The sequence below is a fragment of the Pristiophorus japonicus genome, chromosome 6 (genome assembly GCF_044704955.1).
Source record: "Pristiophorus japonicus isolate sPriJap1 chromosome 6, sPriJap1.hap1, whole genome shotgun sequence".
In the NCBI taxonomy this organism is placed as follows: Eukaryota; Metazoa; Chordata; class Chondrichthyes; family Pristiophoridae; genus Pristiophorus; species Pristiophorus japonicus.
In genome coordinates this window covers 158,968,235-158,989,280 of record NC_091982.1, presented here as the reverse complement: position 1 = coordinate 158,989,280, position 21,046 = coordinate 158,968,235, and the positions used below count along the sequence as shown (strand labels likewise).

At 47.4% G+C, this 21,046-nt stretch overlaps 1 protein-coding gene across 1 annotated transcript in view; it reads left to right on the top strand.

Moving 5' to 3' along the window:
- inpp5d (inositol polyphosphate-5-phosphatase D) overlaps positions 1 to 21,046 on the top strand; it is a 221,667-nt gene that overhangs the window by 58,048 nt on the left and 142,573 nt on the right. Inside the window, exons 3-5 of the mRNA XM_070882224.1 lie at positions 14,474 to 14,618; positions 15,485 to 15,599; positions 16,678 to 16,818. Coding sequence (XP_070738325.1) covers positions 14,474 to 14,618; positions 15,485 to 15,599; positions 16,678 to 16,818 — 401 coding nt within the window. The remainder of the gene's footprint in view (positions 1 to 14,473; positions 14,619 to 15,484; positions 15,600 to 16,677; positions 16,819 to 21,046) is intronic.

Genomic DNA, 21,046 nt, shown 5'->3' with positions numbered 1-21,046 from the left:
TTACTGACTGGCTCATCCCTGTGTCCACTTCCAGGAAGATTGGAACGCCATTTATCTCGACTTCCATCCTCAACGGGAAACGCTCGGTGGTGCAGATAAACATGCTATATACCTCATCGTGGGGCTGAGCTGCCTTTCTGACTATCGCTTTGCAATCCACGCTGGATTCATGGCTGGAGGTGGCCCTTTGTGCTGCAGCCTTTACACACATAGTCCTTAAAGCGGCACTGGTGAGCCCTGTGATTCCCTCCGCAACACCAGCATGGAGCTACTCGGTTAGCCCCCTCGGCGGACTCTGAGTTAAGGGACTCAGGGGCCTGTTCTCTCTTCCCTGAGAAGGTTCATGTTCTTCAGTCCAACCTCTAAAAGACACCACTCTGTGCACAGTACTTGCCGGGTTTGAGTCCTGAGGATGAGTCATCTGCCTAGAGCCGCAGGTCAAGGTCATGAATGCCTGGCTCACGGAGGTGGCTTCTGCAGTGTGACTGTGATATCCGCAGACAGTAGCTTATGAAGAAGGCCCTCATGGCCGATTCCCAATGACAAAGATATCCCGCAGTGCTTCGGTGAGGTGGTTGCCGACATCACACGGTGCCGCCAGCCTCCTGAGGTCTGCAGCATATTTCGCGATTTCCTGGCCTTCGGGCCGTCGGTGGGTGTAAATCCGGTGTCTGGCTGTGAGGATGCTCTCGTTGGGCTTGAGTTGTTCTTGGATCAGCGTTACAAGCTCCTCATATGTCTTGGTCATTTTCTTCGCTGGTGCCAGCAAGTCCCTGACGAGGCCATAGATAGTGGGCCAACAACTGGTTAGTAGGATAGCTCTGCGCTTGCCAGTCAGTGTGGCCGTGTTGCCTCCTGCCAGTTCGTTTGCTGTGAAGAAATGGTCGAGCCTCTCCACAAAGATGTCCCAGTCATCACCATCGGCAAACTGCTGCAACGTACCAAGGGTAGCCATTTTTGCGTGAAGGTCCGTAATCTCGTCGCCAATTGTTATGTCTTTAGATGCTCTGATAATGACTCCACGAGGCAATGTGTTGTACTTGAACTGTAGTGACCTTAGTCCAGTTAATGTAACTCCAGAGTGAGGATCACTAGGCCTGGCACACCTGTACAGGTAACCTACGAGTCTCCCACTGATGTACCCCCTGGTGGCACACCTTGTAATGGTACAAGCAGCAACCATGTAGGACACATGACACGTACACTCTGCTCTGTGAGTTGATAGATATATTGTTGTGCCATGGGAACCAACTGATCATCAAATTCTACAGTTGTCCAATAACTTTCACATTATTTTCTGTTACAAAAATCAAAGAGAGGCAAAGCATTTTATTTTCATTGTGCGCATCAAGGTGATGCGCAATGCTGCTGGCGAATGGAACACTTTCCATTCAAAACAACCAGTATCTGCATGCATCACTCCTAGCTCAGGTACAACATGGGTCAGATATAAAATAAAGCTCTCTCTACATTGTCCCAGCAGTGTACCTCAGGGAAACTACAGAAGAGCGCCTTTTGCAGTGTGATGTTTTTCCATTCCCCATATCAGCCATCTTGTGGTGTCTGAGGGCGATTGCTAATGTAGTGCCTTATTGTGTGCCGAGGGCCCTTGCTGACTCAGAACTGGATGCAGACTTCCCAAACTCACTTCAGAGAGGTCCCTTACAATTTGACTTTCTAATCTATTTGGTCAAATCAATGCCTAAAGTATTGAATCCCGAACAGCTGAATTTAAGTAAGAATATTTTCATGTGTCATGTTTATTACACATGTGAGGTGACAAGCAGCGAGTGATGTTGCTACAATGGAGGACTTTAGGAAGCACCTGTCCGATATCACCTGTTCCTCCCACATTCTACCCTACATAAACTAGAGGTGATCCAAAACTCGGCTGCCCGTGTCCTAACTCACACCAAGTCCCGCTCACACATCACCCCTGCGCTCGCTGACCTACATTGGCTTCCAGTTAAGCAAAGCCTCGTTTTCAAAATTCTCATCCTTATTTTCAAATCCCTCCGTGGCCTCGTCCCTCCCTATCTCTACAATCTCCTCCAGCCCCACAGCCCCCGAGATGTCTGTACTCCTCTAATTCTTCCCTCTTGAGCATCCCTGATTATATTTGCTCAACCATTGGTGGCCGAGTCTTCTGTTGCCTAGGCCCCATGCTCTGGAACTCCCTGCCTAAACCTCTCTGCCTCTCTACCTCTCTTTCCTCCTTCAAGCCGCTCCTTAAAACAGATCTCTTTGACCAAGCTTTTGGTCACCTGCGCTAATTTCTTTTGCAACTCAGTGTCAAATTTTTTTAAATTCTCATAACATTCCTGTGAAGTGCCTTGGAACATTTCACTACATTAAAGGTGCCATAGAAATGTAAGTTGTTGTTGTTGATTCTAGGAACATAGGACTAGCTAGACAAAAAAAGACCACGATCCATCTAATTCACCTTCTATCATCCTGGTAATCGCTCGATACAACGCTAATGGAGTTGTTGACTAATCAATGAATCTACAACGGATCCAGACATGAGACGAGGAAAACCCAGTGGAGGAGAGCTTTGGAAAGCATATGTCCGATATCACCTGTTTCTCCCACGGATGCCACACTTACCACCAATGCACGGTTGCGCTGCAGCCTGAAGCACCCGTGCAAGCTGCTTGCTGGTTTCTCAATGGAAAAACTGCGCATGTGCGGAGGTTTGAATGGCCTGCCCACCCCCTTAAAGGGGCCGCACAACCAAAAAAAAATCGAGGGACCATTGCTTACCACATGTCATGTCTGAAGTTACACAAATACTGTATCCTAAACTATTGGGGCAGAAATTCTTCTGGGGTTCTTCCCACGGGCAATTGCCTCCTAGCTGAAGATTTTTTACAAAAGTACCTGGTGGTCTAGGAGGCGACCTGGATTCCGGTGGGGAGGCCTTCTCCCAAACTGCAAAGTGCGCTCCCGCCCAGAGGGTTTCGATGCAAAAGATGCAGTCATGTGTGACTGCTCAACCAATCAGGTAGGTTGTGTTAAGTTCAGAATAACTCCATGGGACTGTGTTGTAAGCTCAAACCATGGTGACCTTGGTCTCTTTAATGTAACTCCAAAGTGAGGAAGCAGCATGGTGGATTGCTTTTTATACCTGTTTGCCCAGGGTACACAGGTGACCCTTAGGTCTCCCACAGGTGTGCCCCCTGGTGGCAAGTCTTACTCATTGGTGAGGTTAGCATACATAACAGGTAGTTCACAGGTTTCCATTACTAGCACTTAGACTCGCGTAACTACGAGTTCTCAGTGCTATTAATGGGGGAGAAAAACAAACACACACAAATAAAAAATAAAAAACAGGCCTCACATTATTAAAATTAATTGAAATTAAAGCCTTCGAAAAAAACAATATAGTTCCGATTTTTTTAAAGTTTTGTAATTCGGGTTAAAAATAAACTTACCTGAGTGGGCAGAGTTTTTAACAATACAATGTGTGTATTTTATTGAATTTTATTGTGTTTTTGTGTGTTTTAAAACACTTGCACCTGTAAAAGTAGGCTATGCGCCTGCTTTTTCAGGCGCAAGATTTTTGAGGACATTTGCCGGGCAAGATATGCGTAAATCCCGCAATCTTGCCCGTACCAATGTCGTCGCTCCCGATCTGGCTACGATCTGTCAAGTTCCAACTTGACAAATCGGAAAAGCCGGTTTTCAGCGCATGCACATTGTGCGCTGAAAACCGTCTTTTCTGATGCCTTCCCGGGTGTGCAGAAACTCCGTACAGGCCTGGGGAGGCCGGGATTTCTACTCAAATATTTTCTGAAATAAATCTATCTAATCTGCATTTGAATAAATCAATACAACTGTTTCCACTGTCTCCCTAGGGGGGGTTTCTCTATCAGTAGATCTTTTTGGTAGAAAGTGATATCACATAGGGTGTGTTTTGTGTTTTTAACCAAATGGTTAGGACAGGAAAGGTGGTGTAAGTAGGAAGCTTAAAAAAATACACTTTGGGCTGAAAATCCCGCCTCCCCAGGTCTGTACGGAGTGTCTACGGACCCGGAAGGCATCGCAAAAGCCAGTTTTCAGCACATAATGCTTGACAGATCCAATGCATGTCGGGAGCGAGGACATTTGCATGGGCAAGATTGCGGTATTTACCCATATCTTGCCCAGCAAATGTCCTCAAAATTCTTGCGCCTGATAAAAGCAGGCGTATAGCCTACTTTTATAGGCGTAAGAGTTTAAAAACACTTTTGAAGTCCAGTCACTGTTGTCATGTAGGGAAACATGGCAGCCAATTTTTACACTGTAAAATCCCACAAACAGCAACAATATAATGATCAGATAAATCTGTTTTAATGATGTTGCTTGGGAGTTAAATAATGGTCAAGACACCAGGCAGAACTTCCCTCCTCTTCTTCGAATAGTGCCATGGGATCTTTTATGTCCACCTGAGAGGGCAGACAAGGCCTCAGTTTAATGTCTCATCTGAAAGACGGCACCTCCGACAGTGCAGTGCTACACTAAGAGTCGACCTAGATTATACGCTCAAATACAAAGAGAAGGACTTAAACCCATTACCTTCTGACTCAGAGGCAGGAGTGCTACCACTGACCCAAAACAGGACTGATCCTGACAAGATTGAATTTGCACAACAGAGAAACCTTTTGGGAAGGGAATTTAATAATCAACATCATCATCATAGGCAGTCCCTCAGAATCGAGGAAAATTTGCTTCCACTCTTAAAGTGAATTCTTTGGTGGCTGAACAGTCTAATACAAGAGCCACAGACTCTGTCACAGGTGGGATAGATAGTCGTTGAGGGAAGGGGTGGGTGGGACTGGTTTGCCACACGTTCTTTCCGCTGCCTGTGCTTGATTTCTGCATGCTCTCGGCGATGAGACTCGAGGTGCTCAGCGCCCACCCGGATGCACTTCCTCCACTTAGGGCGGCCTTTGGCCAGAGACTCCCAGGTGTCAGTGGGGATGTTGCACTTTAGGCTTTGAGGGTGTCCTTGTAACGTTTCCGCTGCCCACCTTTGGCTTGTTTGCCGTGAAGGAGTTCCGAATAGAGCACTTGCTTTGGGAGTCTCGTGTCTGGCATGTGAACTATGTGGCCTGCCCAGCAGAGCTGATCAAGTGTATCAGGAAAGTCAGTGCAAGTACACAGAGGTATGTTCACTGTGGCAGCTCCATTTACATGGCCCAAATCACTGCGCGTGGTGTGCAGCCTACACTGATACAGCATAAGGAGCTATAGATGTTCCTCTAATTCAGTAGATGTCTTGCTTTGTTCTGGCTGACAGAGTGGCTTTGGATGAAGCCCAGTCATCAGAGCAACTAAACAAGTGTATCTATCACTCTTCCCCCAGAAACAGGGCACCATTGCTTACCTGGAAATATAAAGTGACTATGAAGGGTTAAAAGCCAGCTTTAACCATCAATAAAAATGACCATGAAGCCGCTGGATTGTTGTTAAAACCCATCTGGTTCACTAATGTCCCTTTAGGGAAGGAAACCTGCTGTCCTTACCCATCTGGCCTAGATGTGACTTCAGTTCCACACCAAATATGGTTGAATCTTAACTGCCCTCTGACGTGGCCCAGCAAGCCACTCAGTTTCCTTCTCAGGGCAAACATAGAGACATAGAAAATAGGTGCAAGAGTTGGCCATTCAGCTCTTCGAGCCTGCACCACCATTCAATATGATCATGGCTGATCATGCAACTTCAGTACCCCATTCCTGCTTTCTCTCCATACCCCTTGATCCCTTTAGCCATAAGGGCCACGTCTAACTCCATTTTGAATATATCTAACGAACTAGGCTCAACAACTTTCTGTGGTGGAAAATTCCACAGGTTCACAACTAGGGATGGGAAATAAATGGTGGCCTTGCCCACATTCTGGGAATTATTTTTTTTAAACGATAGCTTCCCTAGATGTTGAGAAAAAGAACCACTATGCAACCGCTATAATTTAGCACAGCAATTGTGAACTATTTATTACTTTCTGCCACAAAGTCTGTGGCGGAGGAGCGGTGAGGGATTGTGGCGGAGGTGCGGCAAATGATTGTGGCAGAGGAGCAGCGAGAGATCGTGGCGAATGAGGGTACGGGGCCCAGAAGAGCCGAGGGCCCAGGGGCAGCACGGACCTGCCCACACTGTGATATGTGTGCACACTCGGTCCGTGCAGCAGAGCAGGTCTCCAGTCGTCCTGCTTTACCCTTGCCACTGGATAAAGGCCTAGCTCTGTCAAGCCCGTGTGGTGGCTGACGTGCAACGGTCACCACACGTTAAAAAAAATCCATGCACAACCGTCTTCCACCCCCTCAATTGGAGTTCAGGACTGGAACATCGGGTCCTTCATTAAAACATCTGTGAACTCATGGAAGCAAGTCATCCTCGTTCGAGGGACTGTCTATGATGGTGATTACTTTCTGCTACACATGGACCCAGCTAAGCTTAATAACTACTGTAAACATGTGTGTTGTGTCATTGCTACTGTTTGCTTGTTCCTTTGCTGTTTAATACATTTGTTTGGCCATTAAAGACTAAGTGAAAGTCGAGCGTATTGTTATTCTAATGCCTTCTGCAGAGGAGGTGGATCATGTGGGATAAAACTAGCATCTGAAATAAACTAAAGGAGGCTTTCCTTTTGTTCCCTGGGCACCCTACAAATTTGCTCAGCTATCTGTGCAAGTGAAAACACCTTCTCTGGGACATAGGGAGCTCAGGCTCCAGTACAACAGTCGACTGAGACACAGAAATTAAAAATACCCAGAACGAAATCGAGTAAATAAATATCCAAAGATGGACTGCTCGCAGAAAGTGGGGCTGTGCAACCTGAATAAAGTTATTCCTTTTCATTCAGTCTATGATTTCAAGACACCGAAAGGGCCGAAATTGCCCTTTTCAAAAAGTCCTGTTACCGCCGTCCGGCGGCCATGCTGCGGAGTGTACTGGCCGCCAATGTTTCATGTCATGGCCGCCATCATCAAAATTCCACTCCTGCGGTAACCCGGCAGTAACCTGCCCCCCCGCCCCCCCCCCACCACTGCTCCTCTGCTGCCGATCCATGCTAAGTGCGTCATCACAGTGCACACTGCCGATGTTCCCATCCCCCCGACCCCGACGGCAAAATTCCGCCGAGAAAATCTTGCTCAGTCGGGTGGTGCCAAAACCTGCTTTTTCCCGATGGCTTTCTGCAATGGCGGTGCGGCTCCCGTTAAAGAGGAGGACGCACTGCCGCTGCCACCATGTTTTATTTTGTCGGCCGACTGCTAATATGCCCCCAGGTTTGGCCGAGCCGCCAACAGGCAGCCTGGTACCCTCTCTTGGGTGCCACGCCACCCACTGGCCCAGCCGAAACCCTCCCTGGTGGCCCGGTGGACCGAACTTACAAAAATCGCACAGGCGATTTAAGTGAAGGGGTGAGCCATGGTGACACTACACCTCCCCCCGACCCCCCAACTTCCACCCACCTCGTGTGCTTACCGCCACATTGCCACCTTTATTATCAGCGACTTCCTGAAAAATAATGCCAAAGAGCGGAATTTCACTCAAGCGGCCACCTCATCCACCGCGGTGGTAAAAACACTAGAAACAGGGTGCGTGCCCCGTTTCCACCGGTGGGCAATTTCGGCCCCGTCAACTATTACTTGCTCTCAGAAGTGGCTGCCGTAAAGGAGCAGAGGAAAGGAGAAGAATAATACGTTTTCTGCAGCAAAATTAAGAGTAAAATGGAGACTGTGTTGAATGAAATCTTGCTGAAAGTTGGGAAAGGTTTAAGTACGTTGTTTGTAGCAGCTACTGGAGCAGATGGAAAAAGTGAATTGGAGGAGAAAGTCCGCCTTGCATTTATATAGCACCTTTCACCATTCTCAGTGTCATGTATTCAACCAGCATTGTAACCCATGTATAATCTGACCTAAGTTGTACACTGTGAGAACAATGACCACTAGGTGGTGAACTTGTGGGAGACACTCCCAACCTGGACCTTCAGGTATAAAAGGGGAAGCTCCACCCACTTCGATCACTTGAGTGCTAAGGAATAAAGGACAGGTCACAGACTGACCTTCTCTCAAGCATGGGCCTCGTGTGCATTTATACTGTATAGTAAAGACGTATCAATGGCGACAAGAAACTGGGATTTAAACCACATGGCCACTAGCAGAACAGACGAGAGGTACTGTGTTAAGGAATGGTTGGGACAGAGATTCAACATTGTTAAAGCAGCACACAGTTCTCCAGGCAGACAGGGGCAATCGGGCATGCCCCAACATGTAGTCGAACCCAGAGTGGGAGTTCGACAGAGACAATGGCAAGCTGAACGGTGATTCACGCCATTGCAAGGGACAATGCGGCCAGTAATGGGGCCATCAACACCTGTTAATGGCGCACTCAAGGACAGTCACAGGGACAGTCAGGGACGATCGACTGGCAAGGGACCTTTTGTTTCCAACAACAGCTCATGTTGGAGGCGTGGAGGCACACACTCAGCCAGAGTTTGCAGAGATGAGCAAAATACCTGCAGAAATTGCAGAAATGAACGCTGGGGGAAATCGCTGGAAGCTGAAGTTCAGCAAGTTCATGTGGAGCACGTATACAGTTCATACACCAGGACGCCACCGATAATGATGAAAGTGCTCCTCAATGGCATCCCAGTATCAATGGAGCTAGACACGGGGGACAGCCAGTCCCTGATGGGTATCAAACAGTTCGAAAAGTTGTGGGCGTCCAAGGCCAGGAGGCCTAAATTATCGCCGATTGACACACAGCTACGGACATACACAAAGGGGATCGTTCTGGTGCTAGGCAGGGCCACGGTAGTCGTGACCCACAAAGATTCGGAGAACAAGTTGCCACTCTGGGTTGTCCCGGGGGACGGTCCCGCACTACTGGGGAGGAGTTGGCTTGCTGTCATGAACTGGAAATGGGGCGATGTCAATGCAATTTCCTCTGTGGAGCGAGTATCATGCTCACAGATCCTGGACAAATTTGACTCATTATTTCAACCCGGCATTGGCACTTTCATGGGGGCCAAGGTAGTGATTCACATAAACCCAGACGCCAGGCCAGTACACCACAAGGCCAGAGCGGTGCCATGCGTGATGCAGGAAAAGATAGAAAGCGAATTGGACCGCCTGCTGAGGGAAGGCATCATCTCGCCAGTCGAATTCAGTGACTGGGCGAGCCCGATTGTGCCGGTGCTCAAGGCGGATGGGTCGCTCAGGATATGTGGTGATTACAAAACCACCATCAATCGGGTGTCACTCCAAGACCAGTGCCCGCAACCGAGAGCGGAGGACCTCTTTGCGACGCCATCCGATGGCAAACGTTTTTCAAAAGTGGACTTGACCTCAGCTTACATGACCCAGGAGCTGGCGAGTGAGTCAAAGAAGCTGATCACCATCACGACACACAAGTACAACAGATGTCCGTTCAGGATTCGCTCGGCCGCCGCGATCTTCCAACGAAATATGGAAAGCCTCCTCAAGTCGATTCCAAGGACGGTGGTTTTTCAGGACGACTTCCTCATCACGGGTTACGATACTGAAGAACACCTCCACAACCTGGAGGAGGTGCTACGCAGACTGGACCGGGTAGGTCTGCGACTGAAAAAGGCGAAGTGCGTCTTCCGAGCTCCAGAGGTAAAATTCCAGGGGATGAGGGTAGCAGCAGACGAGATCAGTCCTACTGCGTCCAAGACGGAAGCGATCCAGAGAGCACCCAAAACCCGTAACACGATGGAGCTGCGTTCGTTCCTGGGGCTCCTGAACTATTTTGGTAACTTTCTTCCCAAATTGAGCATGCTGCTAGAGCTGTTACACGTGTTCCTACGCAAAGGTCGTGAATGGGTCTGGGGAGACAGCCAGGAAAGGGCTTTAAATAGAGCAAGCAATTTGTTATGTTCCAACAATCTGTTAACGCTATATGACCCATGTAAAAAACTTGTGTTAACGTGCGATGCATCGTCCTATGGTGTCGGGTGTGTGTTGCAGCATGTCAATGCCAAGGGTCAGTTACAGCTGGTAGCTTATGCCTCCAGAAGTCTGTCCCAGGCAGAAAGGGGCTACGGAATGGTAGAAAAGGAGGCGCTCGCATGTTTATATGCGGTAAAGAAAATGCACCAGTACCTGTTTGGCAGGAAATTTGAGACAGATCACAAACCCCTAACGTCCCTTTTGGCCAACAACAAGGCCATAAATGCAAACACATCGGCCCGCATACAGAGGTGGGCACTCACGTTAGCCGCCTATGACTATACAATTCGGCACAGACCGGGCACCCAAAACTGCGCCGATGCACTCAGCAGGCTCCCACTAGCCACTACTGAGGGGGCTACCGAGCATGGTGCTGAGATGGTCATGGCTGTTGAAGCTTTCAGAAGTGAAGGCTCACCCGTGGCAGCCCGTCAGATTAAAGTCTGGACAAATAGAAACCCGCTACTGTCAAGAAATGTGTCCTGAATGGGGACTGGGCAGCCACGCACAGGGCATGCCCTGAGGAATTTAAACCATTTCACAGGCACAGGGATGAACTCTCGATTCAGGTCGATTGCCTACTGTGGGGAAACCGCGTAGTCATGCCCCAGATGGGCAGAGAGGTGTTAATCAGAGAACTCCATAATGAGCACCCGGGCATTGTCATGATGAAGGCAATTGCCAGGTCACACGTTTGGTGGCCAGGGATAGATGCAGATCTGGAACTTTGTGTTCGCAGATGCAACACGTGTGCCCAGCTGGGCAATGCGCCAAGGGAAGCCCCCCTTAGCCCCTGGCCATGGCCCGCCAAGCCTTGGTCACGCATCCATGTGGACTACGCAGGTCCTTTCATGGGAAAAATGTTTTTGGTTGTAGTGGACGTCTACTCCAAATGGATCGAGTGTGACATTTTAAATTCAAGCACATCCTCTGCCACGGTAGAAAGTCGACGGGCAATGTTCGCCGCCCACGGTCTACCGGACATCTTGGTCAGCGACAATGGCCCGTGCTTCACAAGCACTGAATTCCAGGACTTCATGGCAGGCAATGGAATTAACCATGTTAGAACGGCACCGTTCAAACCGGCCTCAAACAGCCAGGCAGAATGAGCAGTGCAGATAATCAAACAGGGGAAGCTTAGAATCCAAGGGGGTTCCCTGCAAAGCCGCTTATCATGCTTCATGTTGGCCTACAGATCCCGACCACACTCGCTCACAGGGGTTCCACCCGCAGAGCTGCTAATGAAAAGGACGCTCAAAACCCGGTTATTCCTTATACATCCCACCATGAAAGAAATTGTCGAGAGCAGGCGCCAGTCACAATATGACTACCATGACTGGAATGCGAGGGCGCGATGTATTGATGTAAATGACCCTGTTTTTGTCCTCAACTACGCTGCAGGGCCCAAATGGCTCGCAGGCACTGTGATTGCCAAAGAGGGAAATAGGATTCTGGTAGTTAAACTTACCAATGGACAAATCTGCTGCAAACTCGTGGATCAAACAAAAAGGAGGTTCAGAAACCCCATAGAAGAAGCCGAGGAAGAACATGATATGGAGTTCACTCCACCACAGGTGACCGAACACCGGAACCAAAGGGAGGAGAGCCCAGTCACTGTGGGCAGTCCGGATAGGCCTGAGGCACCGCAAACAGCAGACACTCAGGCCAGCGCCCAACAACCCGGTGCCCCAACTCAGGCGCTCTACAAGAGAGCGTAAACCACCAGAGAGACTCAACCTGTGATCCCAATAAGACTTTGGGTGGGAGGTGATGTCATGTATTTAACCAGCATTGTAATCCATGTATAAACTGACCTAAGTTGTACACTGTGAGAACAATGACCACTAGGTGGTGAACTTATGGGAGACACTCCCAACCTGGAGGAGGTGCTACGCAGACTGGACCGGGTAGGGCTGCGGCTGAAAAAGACGAAATCACAAAATATTTCACAGTGAATGAATTACTTTTCAAATGTTGTCACTATTGTAATGCAGGCAAAAAAAAGTCCTGGATCTTTTTCATTTCAGCTCTGAGGGAAGAAAGAATTTTGAGTCAAATATAACAATGAACAAGTTTCAGCTACTGTAACCTTAAACGAAATGTGATCTGTTAAAGGTACAGTTAGTTCATCTGTACAGGGACATGGGAGAAACCATTGATCAGCATGTAACTGAATTAAGCACTCTTTGCAGGAGCTGTAAATTATGGAAACATCTTAGAGAGACTGATCATGAGAAAACTTAAAGGCACTGTTCATTCAAAGAGCTAGATCTGAAGTGGATCATGAATGGATTGAGGCTGGGCTGCTGCAAAGGTGTGATAAACAGTGACAACCCATCACTAACGCATCGTACTAACTGACTGGTGTGGAGGAAAGTTAAATACAGATTTGGAGCAAGTATCAAGTATTACAGTTTCTGGTAAAAAGATTCAATCAGTTGGCGACTGGCTTCAATGTTGGTATTGAAACCACAAGCCACATTTTGCTCTACTTGTTATATATTGTCTTTCGTGGATAATGATCAGACTAGAGTGGTGGGTCTGGCCAGTGTCATAGATAACAAGCAAATTTCTGTTCATCACTGTCTCATCATCAGGGGCACTGGAACAAAGTGCAAAAGCCCATTGGGAAACCGATGGGGATCTTCAAGGTTACACTGACTTGGTGACTGTGGGTCAGCAAATATCTGACCACAGGATGGAATTCATCAGAACTGAGACAGAGAAGGTTCAGACCTTTGGGATCCTTAGAGAAACAGAAATGGAGGGATGACCATAAGTATAACGCATAAGGGCAGAAATTCACCTCGAGCGGTAGTAATAAACAGGTGGTATCGTATGGGCTGCCCGTTATACTCCCACACAAGATTCATAAAAACATAGAAACATAGAAAATAGCTGCAGGAGTAGGCCATTCGGCTCTTCGAGCCTGCACAACCATTGAATATGATCATGGCTGATCATGCAACTTCAGTACCCCATTCCTGCTTTCTCTCCATATCCCTTGATCTCTTTAGCCGTAAGGGCCACATCTAACTCCCTTTTGAATATATCTAACGAACTGGCCTCAACAACTTTCTGTGGTAGAGAATTCCACATGCTCACAACTCTCTGAGTGAAGAAGTTTCTCCTCATCTCAGTCCTAAATGGCTTACCCCTTATCCTTAGACTGTGACCCCTGGTTCTGGACTTCCCCAACATCGGGAACGTTCTTCTTGCATCTAACCTGTCCAATCCCATCAGAATTTTCTATGTTTCTATGAGATCCCCTCTCATTCTTCTAAATTCCATTGAATATAAGCCTAGTCGATCCAGTCTTTCTTCATATGTCAATCCCATTGACTTCAATAAAACTGACTATCGGATGGGGCATATAACAGGCGGCACATACAATACTGCCCCCAAGACAATTTCACCCCAAATCATGCTCCAGACATACAGGAGTACTGGAACTATAGAGAGTAGTGAGTGGTGAGAGATGGTGAGGTGTACAGAGAGAGTAAGACTGTGTGTATGTATGCATGTATGGCTGTGTGCATACATATGTGTAAGACTGTATACATGTGTGTAAGGATGTATGTGTGTATGTGGTCTCCTTATCTGAGGAAGGACATACTTGCAACAAAGGTTCACTAGATTGATCCCTGGGATGAGAGGTTTGTCCTATGAGGAGAGATCGAACAGATTGAGCCTATACTCTCTAGAGTTTAGAAGAATGAGAGGTGATCTCATTGAAACATATAAGATTCTGAGGGGGATTGACAGAGTAGATGCTGAGAGGTTGTTTCCCCTGGCTGGAGAATCTAGAACTAGGGGGCATAGTCTCATGATAGGGGGTCGGCCATTTGAGACCGAGATGAGGAGGAATTCTATCCCAAAAGGGTGTGGATGCTGAATCGTTGAGTATGTTTAACTCGGAGATAGAGATACTTTTGGACTCTAGGGGAATTAAGGGATATAGAGATCGGGCGGGAAAGCGAGTTGAAGTCAAAGATCAACCATGATCTTATTGAATGGCGGAGCAGGCTTGAGGGGCCATATAGCCTACTTCTGCTCCTAAATCTTATGTTCTTAAGACTGTATGACTGTGTGATGTGACCTTTTGACTGTATAGTTGTTGGTGGTGTACGTGGCTGTGATACTGTGTGTATGTATAGGTGTGTTGTGTGTGAGAGAGAGATTGTAGCTAGTGTTTGTGGCTTATTTTGTTTATTTTTGGGATGTGTGTGTGTGTGTGTGTGTGTGTGAGTCGGTGGTGTTTTTGTGTTTGATTGTACGTGCGTGATGTTACCTTTTGATACTAGGTGCAGCCGAACACATTCAGGTCAAGCACAGACGTCTACCGGATTCAGCCCTTGTGGTTTGCAGAAAAGATTTAGACAAATTGCATCAACGCGTGAACAGAAAACAGAATGGGTGATACTGAGGCCTGGGGAGGAATGAAAGAGGGAAAAGCAGAGTAAGGGAGGAGAGGGAGCTGGAGATACTTATGGTAAATCCTGTCTGCTTGTCCACAGGCTTCAGCGGGGATCAAGTCGAAGAATTTTGAAAAGATGCCTGACTTGATTGAGTATTACAAACAGGAGAACACAGGGCTGGTGACTCACCTGCGGTATCCGGTGGAACGCGTGGAAGAGGTGGAGGGACAGGCGGTGGAAACAGGTAAAAGAACAAGTATCCCGATTTGTAAACTGCGGCTAATAGGTTCCAATGCAACTGTGGTTAAGAGGCTCTCCCAGTAATTGGGGGAATATATGAACTGCTTGACGTGGTACTGAACCATTCGGACTAGCAAGATTCCCGTGGATCCAGTCTGGGCTGAGTTAGCTGATCTCAGCCAGCCAGCAGTTTGAGCTCTACACGAGGGCTCATCGCCCCTGGACTAAGGAAGTGAAAGGTCAGTCAGGGCTCCTGCTCCAGATTGCTGCCCAGGGCTGGAGAGTATGCGTGAGTCTGTGATGGCTGAAGACAGGATTGGCCTCAGCTCTTGAGACCTTCATGGCCAGGTAGTCTGCCGACTCTCACTGTTTGGGAATACACGCTAAATGTTGACATGGGCGAGGGACTGATGGTGAGGACTTTATCTAACTAATTGGCATAGGCCGGTTGGGTTTACTTGCTGGAGTGGATTGTGACGGGGACAGTGATGGAATGGGTTTTCTACTTTGCACTCGGAATCAGATACAGTGCTCCTGGGATCGGGTACTGTACAAGTGCAATAGTGAGCTCTCTCTGTCCCGTCTTAGCAATATCCATTAAAGCCAGTACCCAATTTCATTGGCCCCGTTATCCAAAATATCTGTCTTGAAGGGCGGATGGGGAGGCCTGATCCCGGTGTCTCCACCCCACGCCCCCACCTGCCCATGCAACCCGCACCCAGCTCACACCGAGCCACGACTCATGCACAAGTGATAAGTTTGTTTGGTTCATAGATCGGAGCTGTTGTGTAGTTTTCAGCCCACTTAGGACTAGATTGATTTTACTATTGGGGAACTGACCCTAACGGCTGCTCGCTTGACATTTTACAGGTGCTGCTGATGTCGCTGACTCCCCTGCGAAGACCAGGAGTGATGCTAGCAGGATCCTGGTCAATGAGATACTGGCGCAGCGCCTTGAAGGAGTGGACGCCGCAGCTTTGGCACAGTAACTAGGCCTGGGTTACATGCTGGGAAAAGTGGTCTGACAGACCCATGGGGGGTGGGGGTGAAAGTGGGGGGGGGGGCACTTTGGGAGATGCCAAGTTCCGGTGCATTTAGGGCCTTATTCTTAATTTACTTGCCATCTCCCTCCCCGCCTCCATCCTTTACTCCCAATTCCAGCTCGGCCTATCTCTCAGCAGCTGTGAATTTGCTGGACTCCAAAAAAATCATCTCTCTCCCTGCTCGCGGAATGTCTAGGGAAGTAGGTGTGCTCGAAGGCCCATGCACACTTGCCACCCTCCCGCCCCTGTTTGATTCTATTCAGCTGCAACGTTTGCATGATAACAGCGCTGTGAGATGTGGATGCAGCCACGCCAATGGACTATTGCGCCATGCATTGGAAAAGGCCGGCCATTTCCATGGGGATGCCGTGATCAAGGACCTATCCAGTTCCTCTTTAAATGTTAAGGTATTCTGATCTGACCCGTAGACCATCCAATGATACCCCTCCCGGAAAGTGAGCATTGAATGAAAACACGCTGGGCTTGACTGTGAGGTCCTTCGTGGGTTAGACTATCGATCACCAATTGAGGCAGAGGTATCAAATGGCACGGGACAGAGACTGAAGTCCTTGCACTCTCACCGTCTGGTTTGAGGCACTTGGGGTAACTGCCTGATCAATTCGGCACTTTCTTTCACTGGAGGTTTACCTTTCACGATGCTGCTTTCCCCTCCCCTGCTGTCTCCCATGCACCGTTCAATGGTTAAGAGGAGAGGCTCAGTCAGTGCTGCTCTTGGCCTGCTCGGATGTTTCTGTGGGTGGTGGTGTGCTTTCCGAGACCACCCTGACACTCCAGTTCACCCCTCCCTCTGATGAAAAGGCAGGTGATGGGGGGGGACCTTACCGGGTTTTGGTAACACCAAGCCCAACAACATCTACTTCTAGATCACTGGAATGTGGTGAATGTTTGTATAAAGAGAACGCTCTCCTCCCAGTGAGAGCGGGGGAAATGGTTCTCTTTCATCGCTAATGTAGCAGTGTGTAGGCTCTGAACTCACTGACTCTTTCTCCTGTATTCCAGGGCTCCGAGAGGATTTCATAAAGTTCTCTGTGACTACATTGAGCGTGATGTGCTCAAGGATGCTGAACATATAAAGGCCACATCCATGAATATGTGGCAGCTGAGGCTCCTGCTCAGCGTACTCACCAAAGGACTCAGCAGGTAGACACATGCCAAAGAAATAAAGGACGGTATCCAATTAAAAACAAGAGCATACAATGTGGCCAAAACTAGTGGGAGGTTAGAAGATTGGGACGCTTTTAAAAGACAACAAAGAATGACTAAAAAAAGGATTAAGGAAGGGAAGATAGACTATGAAAGTAAACTAGCACAAAATATAAAAACAGATAGCAAGAGTTTCTATAGGTATATAAAAAGGAAAAGAGTGGCTAGAGTAAATGTTGGTCCCTTAGAGGACGAGAATGGGGAATTAGTGATGGGGAACATGGAGATGGCAGAAACTCTGAACAAATATTTTGTATCAGTATTTACAGTAGAGGACATTAATAATATTCCAACTTTGGATAGTCAAGGGGCTATGGGGGGGAGGAACTTAACACAATCACAATCACTAAGGAGATGGTACTCAGTAAGATAATGGGGCTAAAGGCAGATAAATGCCCTGGACCTGATGGCTTGCATCCTAGGGTCTGTAGAGTAGTAGCGGCAGGGATTGTGGATGCATTGGTTGTAATTTACCAAATTCCCTGGATTCTAGGGAGGCCCCAGCAGATTGAAAAACTGAAAATGTAACGCCCCTATTTAAAAAAGGAAGCAGACAAAAAGCAGGAAACTATAGACCAGTTAGCCTAACATCTGTGGTTGGGAAGATGTTGGAGTCCATTATTAAAGAAACAGTAGCAGGACATTTGGAAAAGCAAAATTCGGTCAGGCAGAGTCGGCATGGATTTATGAAGGGGAAGTCATGTTTGACAAATTTGCTAGAATTCTTTGAGGATGTAACGAACAGGGTGGATAAAGGGGAACCAGTGGATGTGGTGTATTTGGACTTCCAGAAGGCATTTGACAAGGTGCCACATAAAAGGTTACTGCACAAGATAAAAGTTCACGGAGTTGGGGGTAATATATTAGCATGGATAGAGGATTAGCTAACGAACAGAAAACAGAGAATAGGGATAAATGGTTCATTCTCGGGTTCGCAATCAGTAACCAGTGGGGTGCCGCAGGGATCAGTTCTGGGACCCCAACTATTTACAATCTATATTAATGACTTGGAGGAAGGGACTGAGTGTAACGTAGCCAAGTTTGCTGACGATACAAAGATGGGAGGAAAAGCAATGTGTGAGGAGAACACAAAAAATCTGCAAAAGGACATAGACAGGCTAAGTGAGTGGACAAAAATTTGGCAGATGGAGTATAATGTTGGAAAGTGTGAGGTCATGCACTTTGGCAGGAAAAATCCAAGAGCAAGTTATTATTTAAATGGAGAAGGATTGCAAAGAGCTGCAGTACAGTGGGACCTGGGGGTAATTGTGCATGAAACACAAAAGTTTAGTATGCAGGTACAGCAAGTGATCAGGAAGGCCAATGGAATCTTGGCCTTTATTGCAAAAGGGATGGAGTATAAAAGCAGGGAAGTCTTGCTACAGTTGTACAGGGTATTCGTGAGGCCACACCTGGAATACTGCGTGCAGTTTTTGGTGTCCATATTTACGAAAGGATATACTTGCTTTGGAGGCAGTTCAGAGGAGATTCACTAGGTTAATTCCAGAGATGGGGTGGGGGGGTGGGGTGGCGTTGACTTATAAGGAAAGGTTGAGTAGGTTGGGCCTCTACTCACTGGAGTTCAGAAGAATGAGAGGTGACCTTATCGAAACGTATAAGATTATGAGGGGGCTTGACAAGACGGATGCAGAGAGGATGTTTCCACTGATAGGGGAGACTAGAACTAGAGGGCATAATCTTAGAATAAGGGGCCGCCCATTTAAAATTGAGATGAGGAGAAATTTCTTCTCTCAGAGGGTTGTGAATCTGTGAAGAGCTGTGGAAGCTGGGACATTGAATAAATTTAAGACAGAAAGGGAATAAGGGATTATGGAAAGCGGGCAGGGAAGTGGACCTGAGTCCCATCATCGGATCAGCCATGATCGTATTAAATAGCGGAGGAGGCTTGAGGGGCCATATGGCCTACTCCTGCTCCTATTTCTTATGTTCTTATGCACTGACAGTCAATCAGTAAATAGACACATGCCATGCACTGACAGTCAAACAGCAGGTCGACACATGCCATGCCTGAGAGTCACTCTCAACCAGATCTGGCACTGAACACATTCCTTATAAATTTGGCAAAAAAAAGCTCAGAGACCTGCAACTACCTCTGTGACTGTTATTATATAATATTCACCACATGCATTCTCATCTAGCATTGTTTATGCTTATCAAGGGAATAGAACACTTCCATTTTCACGATGTATTAAAATAAATACCACAGGATTAGGTACACCATAAATTAGATACAAAGTAAAGCTCCCTCAGTTATGTCCCGATTTAAGTATAACATGGGTTAGATACAAAGTAAAAGTTGTCTGCATTGTCCCATCGAACAGTCCCAGGTCAGGTGTAGCACAGGTTAGATACAGAGTAAAGCTCCCTCTACACTGTCCCATCAAACACAGATCAGGTACAACATGGGTTAGATACAGAGTAAATCTCCTACATGGTCCCATCAAACATTCCCAGGTCAGGTACAGCATGGGTTAGATACAAATTAAAGCTCCCTGTACACTGGCCCATCAAACAGATACAACACTGGTTTGATACAGAGTAAAACTCCCTCCACACAAAATACGTGCTTGCAATTGCTGGCTCCAAAGCATGAATCTGTTAACATAGGTAAATCTCTCCCTTATCCGCCTGAAATATTTCAGAAGATGAAGCAATTCACTGAGCTCTGTTTTCCCTTTATAAGCACTCATCTTCCAATTCAAGTCTCCAGCAGTTCTGGATCATGAAGAGATTGCTACGTTTTTAACTTTTGACCTAGCTGTAGTGAGCTTTGAACTGGCAGTGATTGCTGTGTGACTGTCCCTAACAGTCATTTCCCATTCTTTCCCGCTGCACCTGTGTTGGATGTGTGGATTTCCGAGTTAGGGCCCATATTGCTTGGGTATAACCTAGGGCAGGCAGCAGGAGCACTTTCCACGGTTATTGAGTCAGACTGCTTCTTGTTGATATTTAAAATGCTATCATTGTCTTTTAGTCATTCGCTGCCAGCTCCCTCGATGGTTTGGTGGGTAGAGGCACTGCCCAGTGTCTTACTCAGCCGTACAGCCCAATAGGCCCCAAGTTCAATTCCTGTATGAGTTGGCCGGAATTGCAGTTGATATAATTGGCAGCAGGCCTCAGGATTAGGTCAGAGTAGGAGAGAAGGTGAGATAAATTGAGCAGTGGCTCAGTGATGAAAACTGAGTTTTAAAAGCCTGTAGATTGTGGGAGGCAGGAAAGACTGAGAGAAGTCAGGAGTTCCATTGCTTTGAGATCCTGGGAAAGAATGAATTGGAGCAAGGAATACACACTGAGCCTTGATTGCAACACAGTGAAACTGTGATGAGGAGGAAAAATGTGTAGGATGGGATATTTCAAGTTCGGCAGAAATAGATTAGGAAAGTTTAGAGAAACAACGATCATAATAAAATCGATAAAAGAGACAGAAAAGGGATCATGGGAAGAGAGATAGGTTGAAGGTTAGAGGTGAGATAGGGGAAAGTTTTTTTCTTTTATGAGAGTAAGGCAAGGGTTAGGAGAGCCTCGACAGATATGGGAGAAGAATTCAAGCCTTGGACAGACCTGGTCTTTACAGAAAGCTATGAGTTTCTGAGGGGAAAGCAAGCGTTTGACATGAAAGAGGAAACTGAACTTCTTGGAGACAAATGGAGGAGGTATTGAGGAGCACAGCGTATGTGAACAAGGCTCAGATTAGAGCATCCACTTTAGGGATAAAACCTAGCCCACAGGAACACGTGGGTTCAGTGACACAAGGAGAAAGCCAGGGAGAGTGAAGAAAATGCTGTGAGGACTGGGCTGAACTGTGAGAGCTTCTGAAGCTTTCCGTATCTCTGGTCTTGTGCCGAGTTGTCCCTCTGTTTCGCTTTCTGTAAAGTTCGGCGTGAGTCCACTTCAGGGGAGAAAAGGGAAAGAGCTTCCCAAGTGCAAATTGCCTGCTGGGGGCAGTTAGTTGTCCACCTTTGTACGTTTGCCTGCACTATGGTTTTTATCCCTTCCTCTTTACTCTCCTGAAGGAGCCGACTCTCACTGGAGTATGTTTCCCCCGGTGATGACCAGCCTTTGGGAGCTCTGTCCTTGCCCAGTGTCCATAGATTCCAGCAGGAGTGACTGGACACTGATCAAGAGCAGGAACCCAGACTGATTC